General features: G+C 40.9%; 1 protein-coding gene and 1 long non-coding RNA gene across 2 annotated transcripts in view; both read left to right on the top strand.

The window, feature by feature from the left end:
- The window catches only part of LOC148131720 (vomeronasal type-2 receptor 26-like), a 58,244-nt gene extending 33,542 nt beyond the window's left edge, over positions 1–24,702 (top strand). Inside the window, exon 6 of the mRNA XM_087958824.1 lies at positions 23,792–24,702. Coding sequence (XP_087814950.1) covers positions 23,792–24,702 — 911 coding nt within the window. The remainder of the gene's footprint in view (positions 1–23,791) is intronic.
- Positions 12,663–20,563, top strand: LOC148131721 (uncharacterized). The gene is made up of 4 exons (XR_015747104.1): positions 12,663–13,237; positions 14,670–14,955; positions 15,936–16,358; positions 20,493–20,563. It is a non-coding gene; the product is annotated as an uncharacterized LOC148131721 (long non-coding RNA).
- Positions 24,703–25,233: the final 531 nt, after the last annotated feature.

The raw sequence follows: 25,233 nt of genomic DNA, 5'->3' as shown, positions 1-25,233 counted from the left end.
CCGACCAATCTCTTTATGCTGCGTCACCTGTAAAGTTATGGAATTAATTATTAACCAATCCATCATCCTCCACTTAGAGACAAACAACCTACTCTCTAATAAACAATTTGGTTTCAGAAAAAAACTATCATGTAATCTGCAACTCTTACACTGCAAAAACATATGGACTACACAACTCGATCTGGGCAAAGCAATAGACGCAATCTACATAGACTTCTGTAAAGCCTTTGATTCAGTGGTACACAACAAACTACTCCTAAAACTAAAATCTTATGTTATCTCTGGACACCTGCATAACTGGATAGAAGCATTCCTGTCAAACAGACAGCAAATGGTCAAAATTGGGAGCGTCCTATCAAATTCTTTACCTGCCAACAGGGCTGTCCCCCAAGGCAGTCTTCTAGGACCAACTCTCTTCATACTCTACATAAATTACCTCTGTAATCATAATCTGCGTTTTCTTCGCTGACGATGTAAAGCCATTCAACACCACAAGCAACACTGCTACCCTTCAAAAAGACCTCGAGTATGTATCAGAATGGTCAAAGAAATGGCAACTTCAAATCTCAAGAAATAAATGCTCTGTCTTACATAGTCGCAAAAAAAAAATCAGAATATAAAATACAGGCTGAATAGTCAAGACCTTGTTGATGATCCAAACTCTGTCAAGGATCTTGGAGTACTCATCTCAAATGACCTAAGTGCTAGAGCCCACTGTAACTACATAGCCAAAAAGGCATTAAGAGTTGTTAACCTAATCTTACGTAGCTTTTTCTCTGGTAATATTACACTAATAACTAGAGCATACAAAACATTTGCTAGACCAATATTCGAATACAGCTCATCAGTCTGGAACACACATTACATATCTGATATTAACACAGTTGAGAAAGTCCAGAAATATTTCACAAGAAGAGTTCTCCACTCCTCTACTCATTGCAGAATACCTTATGCCACCAGACTTGAAATTCTAGACCTAGAAAACCTAGAACTATGCCGCCTTCAGTCCGATCTAAGTATAGTATATAAAATCATACATTGCAATGTCCTACCTGTCAATGAATACTTCAGCTTCAACCATAACAATACAAGAGCAAACAATAGATACAAACTCAAGATTTATCGCACCAAACTTGATTGCAGGAAATAGGACTTCAGCAACAGAGTGGTCAATGTTGGGAATACTCTACCTGACTCTGTGGTTTCTTCCCTAAACCCCAAAAACTTTAACCTTAGACTCTACTATTGACCTCACCCCTTTCCTAAGAGGTCTGTAGGGGGCATGCATAAGCGCACCAACGTGCCTACCGTCCCTGTCCTATTGTTTCTTTTATTTTTCTTATATGTGTCCATGTATTCATAACTATGTTTTTACTTATACCTATTATCTTGTAAGCAATTGACAAACCAAATAAAATAAAATAAATAAAACAAATATTTGTCCACTGTCCTTAGCCTACCTGAAGTCTAAGTTATCATACTCAGGTTTTTGAAATATGTCACTTCTGCAATGAGAATTTTGTTGATATGTCAAAAAGGTCAGTTTGTCCATCTCAGCAAGTTCTGTCAATTTCAACAACCATTCCTTCATAGTGGGTGGTGCTGAATCTTCCCAACTTTCTGCCTATAATAATCTTGCCACAGTAATGATATATTGAAACTATCTTAGATGGCATTTTTTGAATTGTTTATTCACCAATCCTCAAATGAAACATTTGAGCCTAAATGGAACATTTCTCTTTAAAATCCTCTGTATCTATATATGAGTTTGAAACCATTTTTAAAGCTTTTTACATATCCACTAAGGATGATATAATGTCCCTTTATGTTGCTCATCCTTCCAACTCTACAAGGCTTTTCAGATGCCCATGACATAGTCTCTGGAAGTCTGCATTAAACTGGCTTGAATTCAATACCCTTAATTGTCATTTTCTTGTGTACACTATGGCACATATTAAAATGAAAATCTGATGCACTGCTCTCAAAAATAAGAAAATGCCACCCACAACAATATTACCATCCCAAGCATGATGATAATAATAATAACAACAATACTAATATAATAACAGCAGCAGCATCCCAAAATGCCAAATTATACAAAAATATATACATCTCAGTCCATCTTGAGTTCATAGCAATAAAAAAAGAGTCTTGAGAATTTAAAAGGTTGATACAAGGATGAGAAGATGGTTGGGGAAGAGCTTGGCCAACTCCATCAACCTTTCTTATTCTGATGTCAATATCTATGTCATATGGCTGAGAGTTTCTCCCCATTTCCTGACTCTGACATGCATTCCCAGCCTGAAGAGATCATCCTTCGATACAACAAAGGCTCTGTTACCATGTTTTATGTTGTTCCAAGGTATATGGTTTCTTAACTGTCATTTACTTCATAGTGGCTTTTCTAGCCAGGAACCTGACTGGGGTCTTCAATGAAGCCAAACTGATAACTTTCGGCATGCTGGTCTTCTGCAGTGTCTGGGTCTCTTTCATGCTCACTACCTGAGCATCAGAGGTGGTATTCAGAAGGTTCTGACCAGTTCTTGAGGACCAGTAGCGGAAATTTTGAGTAGTTCAAAGAACCGGCAAATACCACCTCTGACTGGAGATTTTACAGTATCCTTCCCTTGCCATGCCCACCAAGCCACACCCACAGAACCGGTAGTAAAAAAAATTGAATCCCACCACTGCTGAGCACCAAAGGAAAATCTATGTTGGCTGTGCAAGTCTTCTCCATTTTGGTCTCCGGTGCTGGACTGCTGGGCTGCATCTTCTTCCCAAATGCTTCATTCTTATCCTAATATGAGATCTAAACACTAAGCAACATCTAATGATAAAAATAGGGACCTGATAATGAAATTGTTTCTTAGTCTCATGACTTTAATTATTGGTTGCAATTATTGTTGGTTTGTATGCTTTGCTTGCATGTTTGACAATTGAGGTTATTTAAAAACAAATCACTAAACAATAAAATAAATGAATAATTAATATTAATGTTTTTAAACTGTTCCATTTCCTCAACACATAGGTTAGCCAATATTTGCCTTAAGTAACCCTTTAAGAGAGGGCACATATGAACCATCTCCTGGGCTTTGGAATGCTTTAAGCTTGGTAGGTATTTCCAAAGTTACTTAGGAATGTCTCTTCTTTCTTCCTCTCACTTCATGGGAACCAGGAACAATGACTTTGTTGGACTTTTCTTCTGGGGTTTCTGAAGGTGGAGGGCACCTTAGGTGATTTAGATGAACTCTCAAAGTCAGGCCTTCAAGTTTGCAACTGCTATGAGTAACTAATAGCATCAGATATGGGTCTTTCCACCTTAGAGACAAGAGCTAAGTCATTAATATTTAGATAGAATTACAATGATTTAAATAAGCACCCTTCTCTTATCCCTTAGTAAGTATAATTTTTCTTATTTTCTCCTGCTTGGGCGGGGGGTTGGACTAGATCAGTGGTCACCAACTTGTGGGCCGCGGCCCACTGATGGGCCATGAGGAAATTTTGGTGGGCCGCAGAGAAATTTCACCCCAGAGCACCCCCCACCAAAAGCGATTAATCCAGGCTGCGCAGAAACACAAGGCTGCTCAGCCCACATGGCCCGCAGGAACCCTCCTCGCCCACTCACTCCTTACCTGCCAAACTTGTCTGCTAAGTTGCTGTTTTTCCTTTTTCTGACCATCAGCTGTTCTGCTGTGCCGGGAGATTTAGATTAGCTAGGAAGCAGGAAATGGTTGGATTTCTTGCTTTCTAGCTAAGCACAGCTGAACCTCCCTTAGGACGGGTTTGCTGAAGGTTTGCTTGCAAGCAAATTCAGGGCAGACTCACAGCAAGCAAATTTGAGAGACTGAGCTAGCCAATAGTAGATAGATAGATCACTGAATGATTCTGTGAGAAACTCAATCTGCTTGCTTTGCCTGATTTTGGATAAAAGTTGCTTTTTTATATAAAAAAATCAATATTTACATACATGGTGTGTTGTGAGTTAATTTTGTGAGTTTGCTTGCTAGCAAATTTTATGTGACAGACTGACCTAGCCAATGGCAGATAGATAGATTTCTGAATGAATCTGTGATTCTGTGAGCAACACAATCTGCCTGCCTGCTTTGCCTGATTTTGGGTAAAAGTTGCTCTTTTTTAAATAAAAAATTCAATATTTATATAAATATTTATAATATTTACATACAAGCCATGCCCAGCCAGTCACATGACCACCAAGCCACACCCACAAATTAGGCCACACCCACAGAACCAGTTAGTGGTCCCTGGGATCCAAAATTATGAGTTTGGTGGTCCCTGAGGTCCAAAAGGTTGGCGACCCCTGGACTACATGACCTACAAGGTCCCTTCCAACTCTGATTATCTGTTATCTGTTCTCATGGCTCCCTGCAGCCAAAACCGCCCTACAAACAAGGACTTATACTGAGGGCTTTAACTCAGGCCAACAGTCTGACTTCCATTTCAAGAATAATCAATTTCCTCTGTAATATTTCTTTGGTTAGTGTGTCTAACTAAGTTCTGTAAGGGTAACAAACAACTTTTTCTCCTGATTCACATAGTTTATCATTGGATGGTTCAAAATTGAAGATATAGAATTGGCTGGAAGGGATGACAAAACAACAAATAGACCTGAAACCAGAACTATTTTTATTAGGGATAATTGCAGGGAAATACAATAAAAGACTCTCATATTTCATCATACGTGTAATAACTGCAGCTAGGATCCTATACGCATAAAACTGGAAAAGTGAAAGGACTCCCACAGAGGAGGAGGTAATAAAAAAAATTAGAATGTTCTGAACTGACAGGCTTACAATGGAACTGAAGGACGAAGAGGAATCAGAGTTCTACCTAACATGGGGCAAACTGTATAATTGGATATATAATAGATACAGGGATTAGGGTTGAAAAATGAAAGAAGATCAACCAAATAAAAATAAATACAGAGTTAGGGAAATATGTAAAAATAAACAATGTAAGAAATATTATTATTGAATTGTACTTGAATATAGTATGATATGCACAAAATAAGAACTGTAATAGTGTATTATGGTGGAATTAAACAAATAATAGTTATAATTCGGATGTATAACATGGTGTAGTCAAAAGTGATTATGCTGTATGATAGTTGTAACTAGGATATATAGGATATATTTATCAGAGGTGGTATTCAGAACGTTCTGACCAGTTCTGGAGAACCGGTAGTGCAAATTTTGAGTAGTTCGGAGAACTGGCAAATACCACCCCTGACTGGAGATTTTACCGCATCCTTCCCCTGCCACACCCATCAAGCCACGCCCACAGAACCAGTAGTAAAAAAATTTAAATCTCACTACTGATATGTATGTGTTGTGACTGGAAGGATCGGTCCTGCTGGGAGTTTTGACTCTGATGACTCTGAAGATGGAAGGCTGGAGCCTGCTGTGAATGTGGAGTCTGAATTATTAGAGGACACAGATGTGAGCCAGGAGGATGAGAGATTGTCGCAGAGACAATCCTCCCCAGAACCTTCGACTTTGCTCATGCCAGCAACTGATCCACAAAATGAGTCAGAGGCTTCGAGTGGGGAAACTGACAGATCTTGGCTTGACGCTAGAACTAGGAGAAGACTGAAACGTCAATCTGAAGGGAGGCGTCAAGCCAGACATTGATTAGAGAGACTGACACGCCCATCCAGGTGATTTAAGGAGGCGTGCTGATTCTCAAACTTTGCTTGGAAGCAAAGTGTTTGATGAGTCGAAAGGATACGTGTGGAGCGGCCTTTGTAATTTATGGACATTCTGAATTACCAGACAGATTCCGGGAAGTCTGCCAAGGACTGGAATATAGTACTGTTAACCCTTTTTAGTCTGGTTTTGTTTTGTTTGAATATTTTGAACTGTGGAACTCTGTATTCTCACTTGTGAATATAGGTGAGACATAACATTTTTGCTTCCAAGCCTAACAAACCATCTTCAAACCAAGATGGACCAAACCCAACTGCAGAGTTTGGTGGAGCAGCAACAGCAACAGATAAATCAACTGATACAGAGTAACCAGATACTCCAAAATCAAGTGACACAATTGGTGAACCATGTTTCAAGTTTGCAAAGTCCTGCTGCTGCTCCTTCAGCCCCACCCTTGAGGAAAAGCCCGGTATCCATGCCAGAGAAATTTTCAGGGCAAACGGACATGTTCCCGACATTTATGGGGCAGTGCCAATTATTTATAACCTTGAGGCCTGAAGACTTTCCAAATGACCGGGCTAAGGTAGGATTTATTATTAGCCTTTTATCTGGGCAGGCTGCCAAATGGGCTACTCCCTTGTTAATTCAAGATAGCCCTTTGTTGGATAATTTTCAAGGTTTTCTGCAGCAAATGAGGGTTATGTTTGAAAACCCAATTAAAACTCAAACTGTGGCTAGATGGTTATGGGACATTTATCAGGGGAAACGCCCCCTGCAGGAATACATTGCAGAATTTCGTTTACTCTGTATGGACTCTAACTGGAACGAACCGGCCCACATGGATGCATTTCAGGAGGGCTTGGCTGATTCCATCAAGGATGAGTTAGTACATGCAGAGCGGGCTTCAACTCTGGGTGCACTTGTGATACAGTGCTTACGTATTGAAGCCCGTTTACAACAGCGAGGAAGCAGACGGCCCATTGTGGAACCACATTCTCATTCTCATTCACAAACCACGCCACCGAAAGTTTTTCAAACCACGGTTAAGACGGAGGAGCCGATGGAGTTGGGAGCACTCCGCCCTCGCTTAACGGCGCGAGAACGTTCGAGAAGGTTTCAGGAAGGCTTGTGCCTTTATTGCGGGGGTCCGGGACATTTTGCTAATTCCTGCCAACGGAGAGGGACTCGCAGACCCGTGCCTGAAACAACTCCTGGCCCGTCGGAAAACGGGGTAGGCCCGACCTCGGGGGAAACCCTAGGTCGGGCACGTTCTACACCCCCACCCCAAATTGCTGAAGTGAATCCTGGCCCTCCTCGGCATTTACTTTTGGACACTCGAATCTTTTTACAGTCACAGAAGGAGGGAATCCCTGCAGTGGCGTTGGTAGAATCAGGGGCTACAACCAGTTTTATGGACAGGGCTTTTGCTACGCACTTTGGGATCCCATTGGTTGCTGTAGATCCACCCATTAAGGTGGAAACAATGGATGGGCATGAGCTCAAGTCTGGGCCCATTCGTTTCGCCACCCAACCAGTGCGCATGGTTATTGGGGATCATGAGGAGGCGATAAACTTCTACATCACTTCGGACCTTCATCTCCCCTTGGTACTCGGTGTGTCCTGGTTGCGTTTGCATGATCCGTTGGTGGCTTGGGCGCAGAACGCCATTTCCTTTCCAAGTCTCCAATGTGTGGATCATTTGAGACATATCTGCGCTGGCCAGGATATCGCCGCTTCTGCTGTTCCCATACCTTCGGAGCTATCGGACTTCTCTGACGTGTTCAGCGAGAAGGAGGCGGACCAGTTACCACCGCATCATGCTTATGATTGTCCCGTGGATCTGATACCGGATGCTCCACTGCCCAAGGGTCGGTTATACTCCATGTCGGAGCCCGAGTTGGTTGCGCTTCGAGAGTTTTTAGATAAAAACTTGGCGCGGGGATTTATTCGACCATCGTCGTCCCCTCTTTCGGCTCCCGTTCTTTTTGTTAAAAAGAAGTCGGGAGAGCTCCGTTTATGCTGTGATTACCGCCAGTTGAACGCCATCACAGTGAGGAATAGTTATCCTTTGCCACTCATTCTGGAATTGATGGAGCGGTTGCGGGAGGCTACTATCTTCACTAAACTCGATCTGCGTGGGGCCTACAACCTGGTTTGGATGCGCAAGTGGGATGAGTGGAAGACGGCGTTTGGCACTCGTTATGGCCATTTTGAGTACACCGTCATGCCATTTGGTCTGACCAACGCTCCCGCGGTATTCCAGCATTTGATGAATGACATTTTTCGGGACATGCTGGATAGGTTTGTTGTGGTGTATGTGGATGACATTTTGATATACTCTTGGTCCAGGGATCACCACCTTCATCAGGTCCGTCAAGTGCTTCAGCATCTTTGGGAGCATAAACTCTATGCGAAACTGGAGAAGTGTTTCTTTTTTCAGTCGTCAATAGAGTTTTTAAGGCATATCATCTCTCCCGAGGGCATTGCTATGGACCCTAAAAAAGTCGAGGCCTTGTGTAGTTGGGAAGCCCCTCGTTGAGTAAAGGATGTGCAACGTCTCCTGGGGTTCGCCAATTACTATAGGACCTTCATTCCAGATTTTGCTAAGCTAATGGATCCCATCACTCAGCTCCTTGCAAGAAGGTCTCGTTCCGGTGGGGGCCTCCACAACAACAGGCTTTTGAAACTCTAAATAAAGCTTTTGTGGCCAAGCCGATATTGAGGCATCCTGATCCGAATCGTCCATTTGTGGTCGAGACAGATGCCTCTAATGTAGCTATCAGAGCGGTGTTGTTGCAAGCTTTGAAGGATGGCGCACCTCTTTTCCCATGCGCATATTATTCTAGGAAGCTCACAGCTTCTGAGCGCAATTATACTATCTGGGAAAAGGAGCTGTTGGCTATCAAGGCTGCATTTGAGACCTGGCGACATCACCTAGAGGGGGCTCGACACAAGGTGGAAGTTCGGATGGATCACCGAAACTTGGAACATTTGTCTACCGCCAAGAAGTTGAACCAACGCCAGATCCGGTGGTCATTGTTTTTCGCAAGGTTCAATTTTTCCGTCACTTATGTTCCAAGTGGACAGAATCAGAGAGCAGATGCGTTGTCTAGAAAACCCGAATATATCGGTCCCGAGGATATCTCTTCCTCCACGAACGGTGTTGCCACCGGAATCCTTGGCCATACTTCAAGATCCAGTAGATTTACGGGCTCGAATACGGGAGGCGCAGCGATTAGACGCGTGGACACAGCAGAGAAGGGGGGAAGTTGGACCTGATTCCCCATGGTCTTTTGAAGAGGGCTTGCTAAGTCATCGGGATTTATTGTACGTACCCACCAGGACACTTAGAGCCCTCATCATGACGCAATGTCATGACAACCCCGCTGCTGGTCATTTTGGTTTTCACAAAACTCTGCACTTGGTTACATGGACTTTTTGGTGGCCTCGGGTTCGACACGATGTGTTTTCCTACGTCGCTTCTTGTGTACAATGTCGACAAGCGAAAGCGGCGTCGGGTGTGCCTCCTGGACTTCTTCAACCACTGCCGACTCCGGGCAGACCATGGGGAGCGATCTCCATGGACTTTCTAACGCACTTGCCCCCTTCGTCGGGTTATACGACGGTGCTCGTGGTGGTTGACATGCTCACTAAGATGGCCCATTTCATCCCATGTAGGAGATTACCCTTGGCTCGTGTTACTGCCCGGCTTTTCATACAACACGTGTTCTGTTTACATGGCTTACTGGACAGAGTGGTTTCAGATCGCGGTGTTCAGTTCACCGCTCAATTCTGGAAAAGCCTAATGAACGCACTACGAGTACAAGTATGTTTAGCGTCGGCGCACCATCCGGAAACCGATGGCGGGACTGAGAAGGTAATTGGCATCCTCGCCCAATACCTCAGATGTTTTGTAAATCAACGACAAAACGACTGGGTGACCTATCTTCCATTGGCAGAGTTTGCCTTTAATAATTCTCGGCACACCTCCACCCACATGACGCCTTTTTACGCAAATGTGGGTTACCATCCGAGGTTTTTCCCCCTGTCGATCGCAGATTCTCCAGTTCCAGAGGCACAAGATTTTTTGTCGGAGTTATATGCTGTGCATCAATTAATTTCCAGACAATTGGAATGAGCGAAAGCAGATTATAAGCGTTTTGCAGATCGTTCGCGTCGAGCGACGCCTCCGTTGGCTGTGGGGGACAAGGTGTGGTTGTCAACGAAACATCTTTGGGTCGATCGTCCGATTAGGAAGTTGGATCATCGCTTTATTGGTCCCTTCCCTATCGAGGCAGTTATTAATCCTGTGGCTTATCGACTCACTCTACCGCGCTCCATGCGCATTCACCCTGTTTTTCATCGCTCCCTGTTAGTACCTGACACTCCATCGTGTACTCTCCGTTCTCCAGAAGATACAGGTTCTCCATCTAGGCTCAGCACTGAACCTGTTACGGATACTAGAGTGGTCGGAATTTATGATTCACGATGGCTGAAGGGACGATTCCAATACTTCATGGGGAGACTGGAAAATGAAACAGAGATTCGCTCTTGGCAGGATGTGTCCAAGGTGCATGCCCCAGACCTTATTCGAATATATCATGCACAATTCCCTTCAAAACCACATCCTGATCGTCAGACTCAGGGGAAGGGCCCTGCGGTGAGGGATAGTGTTGTGACTGGAAGGATCGATCCTGCTGGGAGTTTTGACTCTGATGACTCTGAAGATGGAAGGCTGGAGCCTGCTGTGAATGTGGAGTCTGAATTATTAGAGGACACAGATGTGAGCCAGGAGGATGAGAGATTGTCGCAGAGACAATCCTCCCCAGAACCTTCGACTTCGCTCATGCCAGCAACTGATCCACAAAATGAGTCAGAGGCTTCGAGTGGGGAAACTGACAGATCTTGGCTTGATGCTAGAACTAGGAGAAGACTGAAACGTCAATCTGAAGGGAGGCTCAAGCCAGACATTGATTAGAGAGACTGACACGCCCATCCAGGTGATTTAAGGAGGCGTGCTGATTCCCAAACTTTGCTTGGAAGCAAAGTGTTTGATGAGTCGAAAGGATACGTGTGGAGCGGCCTTTGTAATTTATGGACATTCTGAATTACCAGACAGATTCCGGGAAGTCTGCCAAGGACTGGAATATAGTACTGTTAACCCTTTTTAGTCTGGTTTTGTTTTGTTTGAATATTTTGAACTGTGGAACTCTGTATTCTCACTTGTGAATATAGGTGAGACATAACATGTATGTATGTATGTAGGATATATATTGCTCGGAGTGTAATAAAATGTTTTTCTCAAAAAATGAATCTTTTAATGCATCCGCAAACCCACACTGCAGAAAAACCATATAAATGCCTGGATTGTGGGGTATGTTTTACCCAATCCTCAGCGCCTCACATGTACACCAGAGTGTCCACAAAGGTGAGTGGCCTTATGAGTGTGTGGAATGTGAGAAACCTTTTCATTGCAAATCAAAGCTAAAAATGCATCAGAAAGTCCATAGCAGAGATAAAACCCCTTCAGTTGTGAACAATATAGGAAACTTTTTTTTTTTCAAAAGTCACATCTTAATGTTTTCCCGGAACTTCACAGAGACAGAAGGGAAATCATACAATTGTTTGGTGTGGGGAAAAATACTTTTCCGAGTCAAGTAATCTTAAATACCATAATCTAGCAAAAGGGCACAAATGTTGGAGTGAATTTTGCTTACAAAGCTGCAGCAGTAGTAACTTACCAGAGTCATTGCACAAGACCAAAGATTTACAAATGTTGGGCAGTGTAGTTATAGGGTACAGGTAGTCCTTAATTTAGAATCTCAATTGGAAAAGAGTTTGTTACAGTCATAACTCATAATCTCAGTTGGAAAAGGGTTTGTTAGTCATAACTTAAGGCACCCATATGACCAGATCTGATTTTATGACATTTTTCTGATCGTTAAGCAAGTCAATGCAGTGGAGAAACTTCCCTTCCAACTCTGATTATCTGTTAGTATAAACAAGGAGTCTGCAAGGAGTATAAATCCTTCCATTCCCCACTATCCCCTCAGAGCTGAAGAAGCTTTTTGGATGAGAAGCGAAACATCTTCAGAGAAAAACCAAAAAGAGGCCAAATCCAGTTGCCTCTTGAAAAAGCACCTTTGGTATTATTCTCCCCTGACTGGATGCATCAGGAATATATGTACACCCAAACACACCTACCAACCCCTTGGCAGTATTTTGGGGAGAGTTTACACACAGTCTCAGAGATTGGAAGGCCAAAGCGGCTCCTCTCCACCGTGTTCCACAAAAAACAAGGGGGACCAACAGAATACCTCCAAGCCAATTTCTGGTGGGCATGACAAAAAAAATCAGGTTGCGCCATCCACTACACAGTGGGCACTGCCAGTGTCCCAGCTGCAGATCTCATAAAACCATGTTTTATTTGATAATTAAGAAACTTCAAAATAAAAAGATACCCAGTAGCTAATATGAATGTTGAAGGACAACACAGAGATGTGAAGGGCGGGGGAAAGGAAAACGATTCCACTCTACAACTTTTTTTTTATATACCCAATGATTTGGTCCACAAGCTGTCACTTTCCTGCCTCTTACTCGGCTCTTATCCAACAACTGACATTTCCGCAACTGATGGGAAATGAAACGTTAAAATCAGTTCCAATTTAGGATTGAAAAATGGAGATCTAATAGAAAAGAAAAATCAGAAAAAGACCCTACTGTTAATATTAGGCAGGGTTTGCATAAGAAGAAAGGCAGGATTAAAGTTGCATCATCAACCGAGAGTTTAATCAAACTCCATAGCTCTGGGTGACCTTCTCCAGCAGCCTCTGGAGAGAAGACTCCATAATGAAGAGCAGCAGAAGTCAATTACCTGGGTTTTGAACTAATTTCCTCCAGCATCACTTTCTAGGCACGTCCTGACAGGAGGGCCTACAACACCTTCAGGAGTATATTTGTCATTTTCCACTTAAATGCTATTCTCCAGCTGACCCTCTGCACTTGGAGTCTTGGAAGAACTTCAGGATCCCCAGAGGAGAAATTATTTCTCACTGTAATTATCACCACCCTGGTCTTTGAGACATATTCTGCTACAGTGACTGCCTTTGATGTGAACATCAGATTGAAGGAACCAAAAAGCTATCAAACATCAGAAAAGGATAAATGCCACAGCTCACACTCTATGTGGCACACATTTTGGGAGAGGCAGTGATTGTGCTCTTGAATGCACCTTTTTCTCCTTTCCAACAAAGATTGATTTGTCTCTGTCTGAATCAGGAAAGTGAGGGTGGTTTGAATTCAATAGAATCCTTTTTGTTCTTGTTTAAAAACAGGAAGGGGATTGATTCAGTCCTATACATTATGAATCTTCTGCTTTTAATGCTGCTGGTGTCTCAGGTAGTCTCTGAGAAGCTTAGAATGAAATGCCCGCTGAATTTTGATACCTGGGATGAGAAAAAACCGTGGAACTTTTATAGGGCAGGTGACCATTTCGTTGGTATAGTCACCACTGAAACAACATCATCACCTAGAACGCTGCCTTTCGACATGGCTCCTTCTAGTCAGTCTCGCTCGTAAGTTATTCAGTATGATTCAATCGAGGACCTGTATACTGCACGACTCAAAAAGTGGGATGTGAAAATATTTACAGACCCCTCACATCCTGGACATAAACTGTTTTAACTCCTTCCCTCAAAACGACACACTGCACACCAGAACAACTAGACACAAATACTTTTTTCCTGAACGCCATCACTCTGCTAAACAAATAATTTTCTCAACACTGTCCAACTATTCACAAAGTCTGCACTACTTTTACTGTTAATCTTCTCATCACTCCTTATCACCCATCCCCTCCCACTTGTGACTGTATGACTGTAACTTTGCTTGTATCCTTACGATCTATATTGCTTGTATCCTTACAATCTATATTGACTGTTTCCTAGTATGATTTGATTGCTTATTTGTGCCCTATGACTATTAATAAGTGTTGTACCTTATGATTCTTAACTCTTGATGAATGTATCTTTTCTTTTATATACACTGTGAGCATTTGCACAAAGACAAATTCCTTGTGTGTCCAATCACACTTGGCCAATAAAGAATTCTATTCTATTCTATTCTATTCTATTCTATTCTATTCTATTCTATTCTATTCTATTCTATTCTATTCTATTCTATTCTATTCTATTCTATTCTATTCTATTCTAATGGGGTTGCATGTCTTCCATTTGAGGTCCTAATACTCTTTATTTCACTGACTCCTATATATTGCAGGACCTGTCTAATTCCTTGAATCATCCTTATTTTCATGGCTTTCTGCTTTTGTCTTCTTTTGTGGAAGAGACTCAAAAACCAAATGTGAGGCAAATGAAACCTGAAACAAGTCCAGATTATTTATCCATTCTCATTCAATACTGACTTCATCACTTGAATACTGAGTTTGCTTTAAAAGAATGATTGGAAGGGTTGTAGGGTCCTCTGCCCACCTCATTTCCATATTTATGTAACCACTGATTGATGCCATATTCAATACTTGATCTTTACTTTATGGGCCATTTATGGGACTTCCTCGTCATTTTATGGTACTTCTACTTTAATAACTGAATGCTTTTGAATACAGGTTACTGGGAAAATTAATAATTAGCACTGCTGCAAATAATTGTGTATTCTTAACTGTGGTGGAGGACTCTCTCCAGTGATGGGATTCAGCCAGTTCGCATCACTTCATGAGAAACGGTTGTTAACTTTCTGAGCAGTTTGGTGGTTGTTGGAAAAAAACATTAGGGCAGAGTACCGGTTGTTAAATTATTTGAATCACACCACTGACTCTATCTATCCCATCTTCTCAATGCTGATAAAAATTATCTGCTGATGTGCGGCTATCATTTGCCTTTAGCTTTCGATCTATATTGGCTTAAGACACAATAGGCTTGTGGAGACAAAGAGGAGTAAACGTGGTTCTTCTTGATGATGATATTAATAATATGAATATTTTTTTTACAGTAGGACAAATTATTTTAAACAACTAATCTTGATTTTTGCCATTCAAATGGTCAATAAGAATCCCCAGCTCCTGCACAATCTCACACTTGGCTACAACATCCATGACAACTATGCCAGCACCCTTGCTACTTCAGAAGCCTTGCTGGACATGCTCTCCACTGGACAAGGCAATGTCCCCAACTACAGCTGTGGAAGGAAGGAGAACCTTTTGGCTCTTGTTGATGGAGCTAAGAGGGAAACCTCCATTCAGATGTCAACATTAGTAGGCACCTACAAAGTCCCACAGGTTTGTGTGTGTGTGTGCTTCTCTATCTGGTAAAGTGAATATGGAGGTTGTGAGTGAGTGATAGATCCAACCATATTTTGTCTATGGAATTGAAGAACTGCTTTCCACCATGGCCTTTATAGGTGTCATGGGCATGGATTGAGATACAATGTGGGCAGGGGTGGAAATCATCAATATCCTCTTATGACACCTTCCTCATTACTTTGGGGGCTTCTGCTACACACATGTGACAGTGAGGAATAAAAAAGAACATAGCAGCTACTGGCCCATTCATCTAATGGATACTGTGGCTAAAATATATGCTAGGGTCCTCCTGAATAGAACTGAGACTAGATTTTTTAGAAAGATCATTCTTTTGCAGAAGAACAAGCAAACTTTGGAGTCAATCCACTGCTCACAATTGCTTTGTCTTGAACCACACAATTGCAAAATATGTCAGTCAAGGGAAACACTGATTTGCTGCCTTTATAGATGTCACTGCAACATCCGACAAACTAAACAGAGAACTATTATGGAGTATTGTTCTTAAAATGGAACTACAATGGCTGCCTCTGATCCAAGCTTTTTATAGAAGCACATGTGATTTGGGCCCAGATCTCTTCGCATCATCTGATCTTGTAGTACTTCTTTAAGTTGTTCTATGGTCTGGCTGGTGTCATCTTTGATGGTGTCCACTGTCCAGCCACTGTGTTCTTTAGTGGCCTGGTTTCCTTTTACTTCTAACATGGTACAGAAATAAGATTTGCTTTATTTATTTTTCTTTTCAATTTCTTTTTAATTTTTTTGTACAGTCTTGCTAATGTTCTGTATTCTGTATTTTGCATTCTGTATTCCGTATCCTGTATCTTGATTTTGTTTGAGTAATTAACAACATACTATTCTAACATGTTTATGAGTAGCAAGTTGGATTTATTAAAATCTAGCATTTTGGACTTGATCTGACCCCAAATACAGCATAGCATTCTTCATTGCTTTTGCAGATCAGTGATGCAATTGTTTCAGAGACTCTGAGTGATAAAAGTCAATTTCCTTTTTTCTACCGGATTCTCCCCAAAAAAGGAATCACATATCCAGCAATTGTCCAACTGCTCCTTCATTTCAGGTGGACCTTGATTGGCATCTTTGCTTCAGACACAGAGGAGGGAGAGAGTTTCATGAGGACTTTTATTCCTATGCTTGTCCAGAATGGAATTTGTGTTGTTATATCACAACGATTCTCAGCGACTGGACATACAACACCGCTCAGGGATGCCATCTCTAAATGGAGACAAGTCAATGTTTTTCTGAACTACATAGAGCATGTTAATGTTTGGGACAGAATTCATACCTTGCAGTTGACGTTTGAAGGTGTTCCAGGACCTATCGACGGAAAAGTCTGGATAGTGGAAAGCATCGATTATTTGGTATTGAGACGGGAGGAACTTTACAAATATGTCCATAGTATTTGGAGCTTTGCTTTTCAGGAAAAGAAAAGGCCAGAAGATGATCCCTTTGGAACCAAACTCTTGGTGCAATTGGAAAATAGATATTTTCGATGTTCCTGTTCAAAGCATGTTTTTTCTGTCAAAAGTCGGAAAAGATGCAGCCAGAGAGCACTACTGAGGGCCACAGAGGAAAGTAGAAGGATATGGATCTCTTTTCACCTCCATCTGCACAGTGTTATTAGGACTCTGGCCTATGCCTTGAAAGCTGCATATTCGTCCAGATCCAGGAGGAGAAGCAAGAGGAGCGAAAAGACATTGGAGGCTCCGAGGCTGCAGCCGTGGCAGGTATGGAGTCCCTACCGGGATCCATGAAACTCCATGTGATAACCCAGGGTGTATCACAAAAATAACAAAGTCACCAAAGTAGAATACATTGCCTTTCAGGCCTCCAACTTGGCCCCAATGTCCAATTATCCTCAGCTGGATATCAAATTCTTCAAAAAACAGTCTACGAAGGGCAGAAATGCAGTCTGAACCCAAAATAAAGATAATTAGAAATAAAAAAAACCCAACACAAACCACACTTTAGTAATTAACACAGCAGGTCAGGATGATAAATTGCAGACTTTCAAAGGAGAATGCAGCACCTCCAGTTGGGAGGACACAAAAACCCAGATAAGCCTCGATGAAGAAAATGCACGCTTTGCTTCCAGCAAAGAGCTGTGTGCAAATGCCCCACTTATATCCTATTCTCCCAGCTGCAACTAATGAAAGGGATCAGGGCCTTTTTCTCTCTCATAAGCCATGTTGCTCCCTTCTCCATTCCTCCCTGTGTGCCCTAGGATGAAGAGGGAATGGCCCTGGGTCTTCCTCTGAATGCCCAGCCAGACTGTTTCTTCAACAGCCACTGGAGCCACACTCCCACTCCCTGTCAGCTGCTCAATCTCCCCCTCAGAATCAGATTCTAACAAGGGCATGACACTCCAAGGGAGAAGGAGAGGAACCTTCTCCTTATGCTACCAAAGGCTAACAGTTTGGCCAATCTAATCACGCAGAGAATAATATTGTGTGGAGGGTGTGGGGGTCAAGAGCCAAGCAAGACCAAATGGCTTCTGCTGCTTGGATCTTCAAGATCCAGTAATTTAACATCTTTAGCTGAATGGGGTTGCATTACCCTTGAGAGGCCCTGTCCACATCCATTCCTAAACAGACCTCTTACAGTTGAGTCATCAACCAGAAAGTGTCTTCTCTTTTTCCAGATACCCTACTCATTCCCCCTGGCTGGTCTGCAACACCTGATGCAGACCTTCCCTTCTTCAGGACAGCTTCTTCTTCATGGACCACAATCTTTGGACTTTGGATTTTCAGCCCAACTTACTATACAGGATAGATTTTGCGGGGAAAATAGAAAGAAAAAAATAGCAGCACTGAGTTATATGTATAAATAATAAAAATGGCATGAACATAAAAATAAAAATAAAAAAAATTAAGGATCCCTCTAACTTCCCAGGTTGTAAAAATAGTTCTTGGGAGATTTATTTTTTATTTTATTTTTATTTATCAGTTGCTTACAAGATAATAGGTGTAAGTAAAACCATAGTTATGAATACATGGATACATATAAGAAAAATTTAAAAATAAAAGAAACAATAGGACACGGACGGTAGGCACATTGGTACGCTTATGCACGCCCCCTACAGACCTCTTAGGAAAGGGGTGAGGTCAATAGTAGACAGTCTAAGGTTAAAGTTTTTGGGGTTTAGGGAAGAAACCACAGAGTCAGGTAGAGTATTCCAGACATTAACCACTCTGTTGCTGAAGTCGTATTTCCTGCAATCAAGTTTGGTGCGATTAACCTTGAGTTTGTATCTATTGTTTGCTCTTGTATTGTTATGGTTGAAGCTGAAGTATTCATTGACAGGTAGGACATTGCAATGTATGATTTTATATACTATACTTAGATCGGACTGAAGGCGGCATAGTTCTAGATTTTCTATGTCTAGAATTTCAAGTCTGGTGGCATAAGGTATTCTGCAACGAGTAGAGGAGTGGAGAACTCTTCTTGTGAAATATTTCTGGACTTTCTCAACTGTGTTAATATCAGATATGTAATGTGTGTTCCAGACTAATGAGTTGTATTCGAGTATTGGTCTAGCAAATGTTTTGTATGCTCTAGTTAGTAGTGTGATATTACCAGAGAAAAAGCTACGTAAGATTAGGTTAACAACTCTTAACGCCTTTTTGGCTATGTAGTTCCAGTGGGGTCTAGCACTTAGGTCATTTGAGATGAGTACTCCAAGATCCTTGACAGAGTTTGGATCATCAACAAGGTCTTGACTATTCAGCCTGTATTTTATTTTCTGATTCTTTTTGCCAATATGTAGGACAGAGCATTTATTTGTTGAGATTTGAAGTTGCCATTTGTTTAATCATTCTAATACATAGTCGAGGTCTTTTTGAAGGGTAGCAGTATTGTCTGTGGTGTTGAATAGCTTTACATCATCAGCGAAGAGTACGCAGTTGCTCTTGATATGATCACAGAGGTCATTTATGTAGCGTATGGAAAGAGTTGGTCCTAGAACACTGCCTTGGGGGACACCACTGTTCACAGGTACAGGATTAGATAGGACGCTCCCAATTTTGACCATTTGTTGTCTGTTTGACAGGAATGCTTCTATCCAGTAATGCAGGTGTCCAGAGATAGCGTAAGATTTTAGTTTCAGGAGTAGTTTGTCATGTACCATTGAATCAAAGGCTTTACAGAAGTCTATGTAGATTGTGTCTATTGCTTTGCCCTGATCAAGTTGTGTAGTCCATATGTTTTTGCAGTGTAAGTATTGCAGATTACATGATAGTTTTTTCCTAAAACCAAATTGTTTATTAGAGAGTAGGTTGTTTGTTTCTAAGTGGAGGATGATGGATTGGTTAATAATTGATTCCATGTCTTTACAGGTGACACAGCATAAAGAGATTGGTCTGTAATTTTCAACTAGGCTGGGGTCTCCCTTTTTGAAGATGGGGATGACTGTGGCTTGTGACCATAGTTTTGGCAAGGAGGTGGTCCTGAAAGATTTTTTGAAGATTATGCTTAGAGGTTCGGCTATGGCAGTGGATAGCTTTTTTAAGAAGTAGGCACATATTCCGTCCGGTCCAATAGATAGAGATGGTTTTAGATTGCGTAGTGCTTTTTCAACATTGTCTTCTGTAAAATCAATATGTATTAGATCATTGTAATTGTCTATGGTTCGACTAGGAAATACTGGGCATGATCCATTGCTGTTTACAAATACTGAGCCAAAGATTGTTTTAAAGAGGTTGGCTTTAATAGTGTCGTTGTTGCAGTCTTTACCATTAGGTCCATTCAGGGGTGGGATGGACCTTGAGTCTTTTAGTTTGTTGTTTACAAATAATAAATATTGTCTACAATAAGATTTCCAAGTATCTCTTTTTTAATTTTAAAAATAAACTTTATTAAACATTAAAAATATATACATAATACAATAAAATTCATAAAATATGAAACCAAAAAGTTATACATAACCAATAAACATAAAAACATAAACATTTCCAATTGCTTAGATGGTGTTTTTTATCAAACAGTTTTCCAATACTTAGTTCCTATATCTGGTATATACTCCTGTCATGACCTCTTCATATTTTCCCTTTGAAAGCGTCTCTCAATGTACCTTTAAAATAATGTAGAATAAGCTCAGATAGTCATATTTCCCATCTGGTCTACCTGGAAGATTAGCCTGGCAACTTTCTTCTTGAGAATGCCATAGTTTCTGATAATCACCGTTTTTTCCAAGAAATTTCTGAATATTTTTGTTGGTTTCTTTGCTCTCTTTATTTGTGATGTGTTCTAAATGTTCTCTTTAATAGACAAATTTAGTCAATAATATATATTTTGTCAATGCATACTTTTTTCAACATATCATTGACCAATTTATCTGAGTCCTTTTCACTTTTGAAAATAGTGGTAGCACCTGCTCTCCCAACTCACCATATTTGCAAATTAGACAACTGTAGAAGAAAGATTCAAATGTGAAAAGACCACCTGGGATAAGAAACCAAATTTCTGCTTTTAAAATTCCTGGTTTTTTCCTATTCTAGTTCCATCCATTTCTGGAGAAGAATGAGTTTTGCAATATTTCCCATTGGAAATTGCACTTGGACCAAAATGGAGATGTAGCTGCAGATCTGAACGTCATAAGTTGGGTGCTTCTTCCCCAGTTGGATCCAATTGACAAGCAATTGGGGAGTTTTGAAAGACAGAGATTTATTATCAATAGAGATATTCTGTCATGGCTGAAATTGCGCAACAAGGTGGGAGAAATATAGGTGTTCTTATGTCTTAACCGGGATACTACTATAGACCACTTTCAAAGGGGAGAAGCTTTGCAATGTTTTACAGCCTTTAAGAATCCTTTGCAGATCTACCAGTCATATGTTTCTTTCTTCACCACAGTTTTATTCTACTTTTATCAATCTAACAGAATAAAACTTTAATAAATCTTTTAGGAAAAAATATTATAAAATTTAACATGAATACAATATCATACTTTAAGTCATGGATACATTGAAGAATGGAAGAATTAATGTTGATACAATCATGAAAAAACCCCTACTGGTTTTCAATTAATGCTTAAGATTTTAATTCCATCCCTCCAGACTTAATTAAGTAGAAAAGTCCTTTATTCCAAAAGCAAAAGGGATTAACTAAATGCAGAATATGTCAATAGTTGCATCTCCTGCAAATATTTGTAACTAGTTAGAGAGTTGTATATTAACTAAGTGAAGCTACTATTTAGCAACCTGGAACAAAGGAGAAACTTCCGAACAGTGAGGACAATTAACCATGGAATAGCTTTACTTCAGATGTTGTAGGTTGCTCCATCACTGGAGGTTTTTAAGAAGTGACTGGACTGTCACTTGTCTGAAATGGTATAGGGTCTCCTGCTTGAGCGAGGGGTTAGACTAGAAGATCTTCAAGGTCCCTTCCACCTCTATTCTGATTAATATTCATGTTCACCTACATTTTCCAGGATGATGAATTCTAACATATTTTCTTTGGCACTCATTGTTTGTCTGCTTAGTCTCTGCCTCAGTCCCAATGTGTGGGAAATTGTCATCCTGGATTTGTCAAGCGGTTTCGAGAAGGAGAACCAGTTTGCTGCTATGACTGCATTCCTTGTCCGGAAGGGACCATCTCCACTCAGGAAGGTGGATGACATCAAAGAAAAGAGCAGGTTTTGTAGGCGTAGATTCATCCACAGTATTTTCATGAAAATCAAAGCTGCGGTTTTCCTCAACAAGCACTCTCTAAGCTGGTTGAAATCAGATCTATTAAAGTCCAAATCTGGACCTTACTTTTTGGGGTTTCCTTGTGTTTAGCTGATTATTAACCACTGATTCTGCAGGTTCCTCTTACCACTGCAACAGTGATAGATAATTCTAGACTATTTTCTGCCAGGTTTCTAAATTTAATTAGATGGACATCCACAGAGTCCAATATATAAAATAGTGAGGTACTGCAGGACTCAGAAAGTGTACCTAAAAAGATTAATTATTATCCTCTAGTACTGTGGGCTCAAATAGAGGTTCTGCACATTAACATGAAATTCTTCCAGTCCTAAGACTTTCCAAATTCTATAGGTTTTAGCTATATATATATATTTTATTTCTATATTTAAATTGTTATGGCACTAACCCCTCACCAGATTCAAGGGTGACTCAGCCTTCCATCCTTCTGAGGTAGGTAAAATGAGGAGCCAGATTGTTAGGGGCAATACGCTGACTCTGTCAACCACGTAGAGAGGACTGTAAGAATGAAGGCCTCTTCTACATGTTTCCAAGCAATATGGTCCTGAACTTTCTTTTGCCAGTTGGGCCCGCAATACTTGCTATAGATGTGGTCGATCCATCTCTTTCATGGATGCTTTTTATCAAGTGGGATCCATTCTATAACTGCCTTGGTCCATCTGCCATCAGTTCTTCTTGCTATGTGACCATCCCATTTCCATTTCAATTCTTTTATTCTCTTGATGATATTGTTGACTTTTGTTTGTTCTCTAATCCATGTGGATGTCTTTCTATCTTGTCTTGCAATGCCAAGCATGTATCTTTCCATGGCTCTTTGCATCACTCTAAGCCTTTGTATCAATTGTGAGGTTAGTGTCCATATGGCATATGTTAGAGCAGATAGCACCCACTGATTGAAAACTTTCCTTTTGTTCCTGAAAAGGAGTCAATCTATTTTCTAAAGCACCTGTAGGCCAGACAAGGAATAATGGATGGAAACTGAACAAGAAGAGATTTAACCTGGAAATAAGGAGAAATTTTCTGACTGTGAGAACAATCAACCAATGCAACAGCTTTGCCTTCAGACTCTGTGGGAGCTGCATCACTTGAGACTTTCAAGAAGAGATTGGACTGCCATTTGTCAGAAATGGTGTAGGGTCTCCTGCTTGGGCAGGGGGTTAGACTAGATGACCTACAAGGTCCCTTCCAACTCTGTTAATCTAATCTAATCAAAAAATATTTAGCTTGCTGAATGCCTGCCAACCACATTTAACACACCGTTCAATTTCTTTTATTGTATCACCTTCCATTGAGATCTGTTGGCCAAGGTATATATAGTGGTCTATTACATCTAGTTCTTCTCCAGATGTAATTTTTTTCTTTCTTATATAGTGGTCTATTACATCTAGTTCTTCTCCAGATGTAATTTTTTTCTTTCTTTGGTGACTTTATTAAACATAACCTGGCTCTTTTTCAGGTTTATTTTTAAGCCAATGGTTCTCCAGCTTTGTGCAGCTCTTGTATGTGTCTTTGTAGCTCTTCAGGGTTTTGTGAGAAAAAACATCATCTGCAAACCTTAATTTAAATTATTAGATAGGTACATTGATTTTATTCCATCTTTTGCCCAGTCTAATTTGCAGAATACTTCTTCAAGGAAGGCTGAGAACAGTATAGGTGATATTGTATCACCTTGTTGTACACCCCCTTCTATGTTGATTTCCACTTTAATATCATTAAGACAAATTGTTGCCACTGTTTTTTCATATATTAATTGCAGTAAGTTTATGTAAGCAGTGTGTACATCTTGGTTGAGCAATGCTCCCACCACATATATACATACACATGTATTCACACACACACACAAAGTTTGTGTGTGAGAGACAGAGGGAGGGAGAGACAGGGGAGATGGAGAGGGAGGGGGAGAGAGAGAGGGAGGGGGAGAGAGAGGAGGAGAGGGAGAGGGAGGGAGGGAGAGAGACATATTATTTTATCTTTGTTTTGGGAAAGTGTTAAAAATGCATTTGGAAATGTCAACTGTTGTCCTAAGAAGCTACTTCTTAAAATGTAAATTGGGAGATTGTTAAAACCAATAATCCTTTTGGTATTTTCAGATACAGAAAAATGCACCAAGTGCATGGATGTTCAATATCCAAATGAGGATCGAGTCCAATGTATCCCCAAAATTCTAACCTTCCTGTCTTATGAAGAACATCTGGGTATCATTCTGGTCTCTTTTGCCTTAATTTTGTTCCTAAGCACAGGCCTTATTTTAATCGTATTCATTCAATACCGAGAAACTCCCATTGTCAGAGCCAACAACCGGGACCTCTCTTACATCCTCCTGATCTCCCTCCTGCTTTGCTTCTTGTCTTCTTTTTTCTTCATTGGTCAGCCAAGGAAAGTCACCTGCCTTCTACGACAAACGGTGTTCAGCATCATCTTCTCAGTTGCAATTTCTTCTCTCCTGGCCAAAACAATCACAGTGGTGCTAGCTTTTCTGGCCACAAAACCAGGAAACCAAATGAAGAGATGGTTTGGGAAGAGCTTGGCCAACTCCATCATCCTTTCTTGTTCTGCTGTTCAAATTATCATCTGCTTCATTTGGCTGGGAGTTTCTCCCCCATTCCCTGACTCTGACATGCACTCCCAGCCTGGAGGGATCATCCTGCAATGCAACGAAGGGTCTGTCATCATGTTCTATATCAGCCTTAGTTACATGGGTATCTTGGCTGCCATCTGCTTCATGGTGGCTTTCCTGGCCAAGAGTCTGCCTGGGACCTTCAATGAAGCCAAGCTGATCACCTTCAGCATGCTGGTCTTCTGCAGTGTCTGGGTGAGTTTTGTGCCCACCTACCTGAGCACCAAAGGGAAATACATGGTGGCTGTGCAGGTCTTTTCCATTCTGGCCTCCAGTGCTGGTCTGCTAGGTTGCATCTTCATCCCCAAATGCTACATTATCATTCTGAGACCAGACCTGAATACGAAGGAGCAGGTTACGATCAAAAGAAATGTAGAAATGTGAGACAGAGGAATTTTAAGTCTGAACATTTTCCAACAATCCACACCTAGAAAATGACCCAAGCATGTTCTCTATACATAATAGGCCAATGATTTTGTTTGAAATAATTAAAGGGTATTTGGAAGATAGTGATTTTTTTTTTAATTCTCAAGGCACTATATCTGTCAACTGTCTTTAGCCTACCTGAAGTCTGAAATGCCATACCCAGGTTTTTGGAACATGTCACTTCTGCAATAGGAATCTTGTTGATATGCCAAAAAGGTCAGTTTGTCCATCTCAGCAAGTTCTGTCAATTTCAACAACCATTCCTTCATAGTGGGTGGTGCTGAATCTTCCCAACTTTCTGCCTATAATAATCTTGCCACAGTAATCATATATTGAAACAATCTTAGATGGCATTTTTTGAATTGTTTATTCACCAATCCTCAAATGAAACATTTGAGCCTAAATGGAATATTTCTCTTTAAAATCCTCTGTATCTATATATGAGTTTGAAACCATTTTTAAAACTTTTTACATATCCACTAAGGATGA

Source organism: Notechis scutatus, chromosome 2 (genome assembly GCF_049901735.1).
Source record: "Notechis scutatus isolate UNSWTSFEM ecotype Mainland chromosome 2, rNotScu1.2, whole genome shotgun sequence".
Lineage (NCBI taxonomy): Eukaryota > Metazoa > Chordata > Lepidosauria > Squamata > Elapidae > Notechis > Notechis scutatus.
The sequence above is the reverse complement of the archived record's forward strand: the minus strand, read 5'-3'. Positions and strand labels throughout refer to the sequence as shown.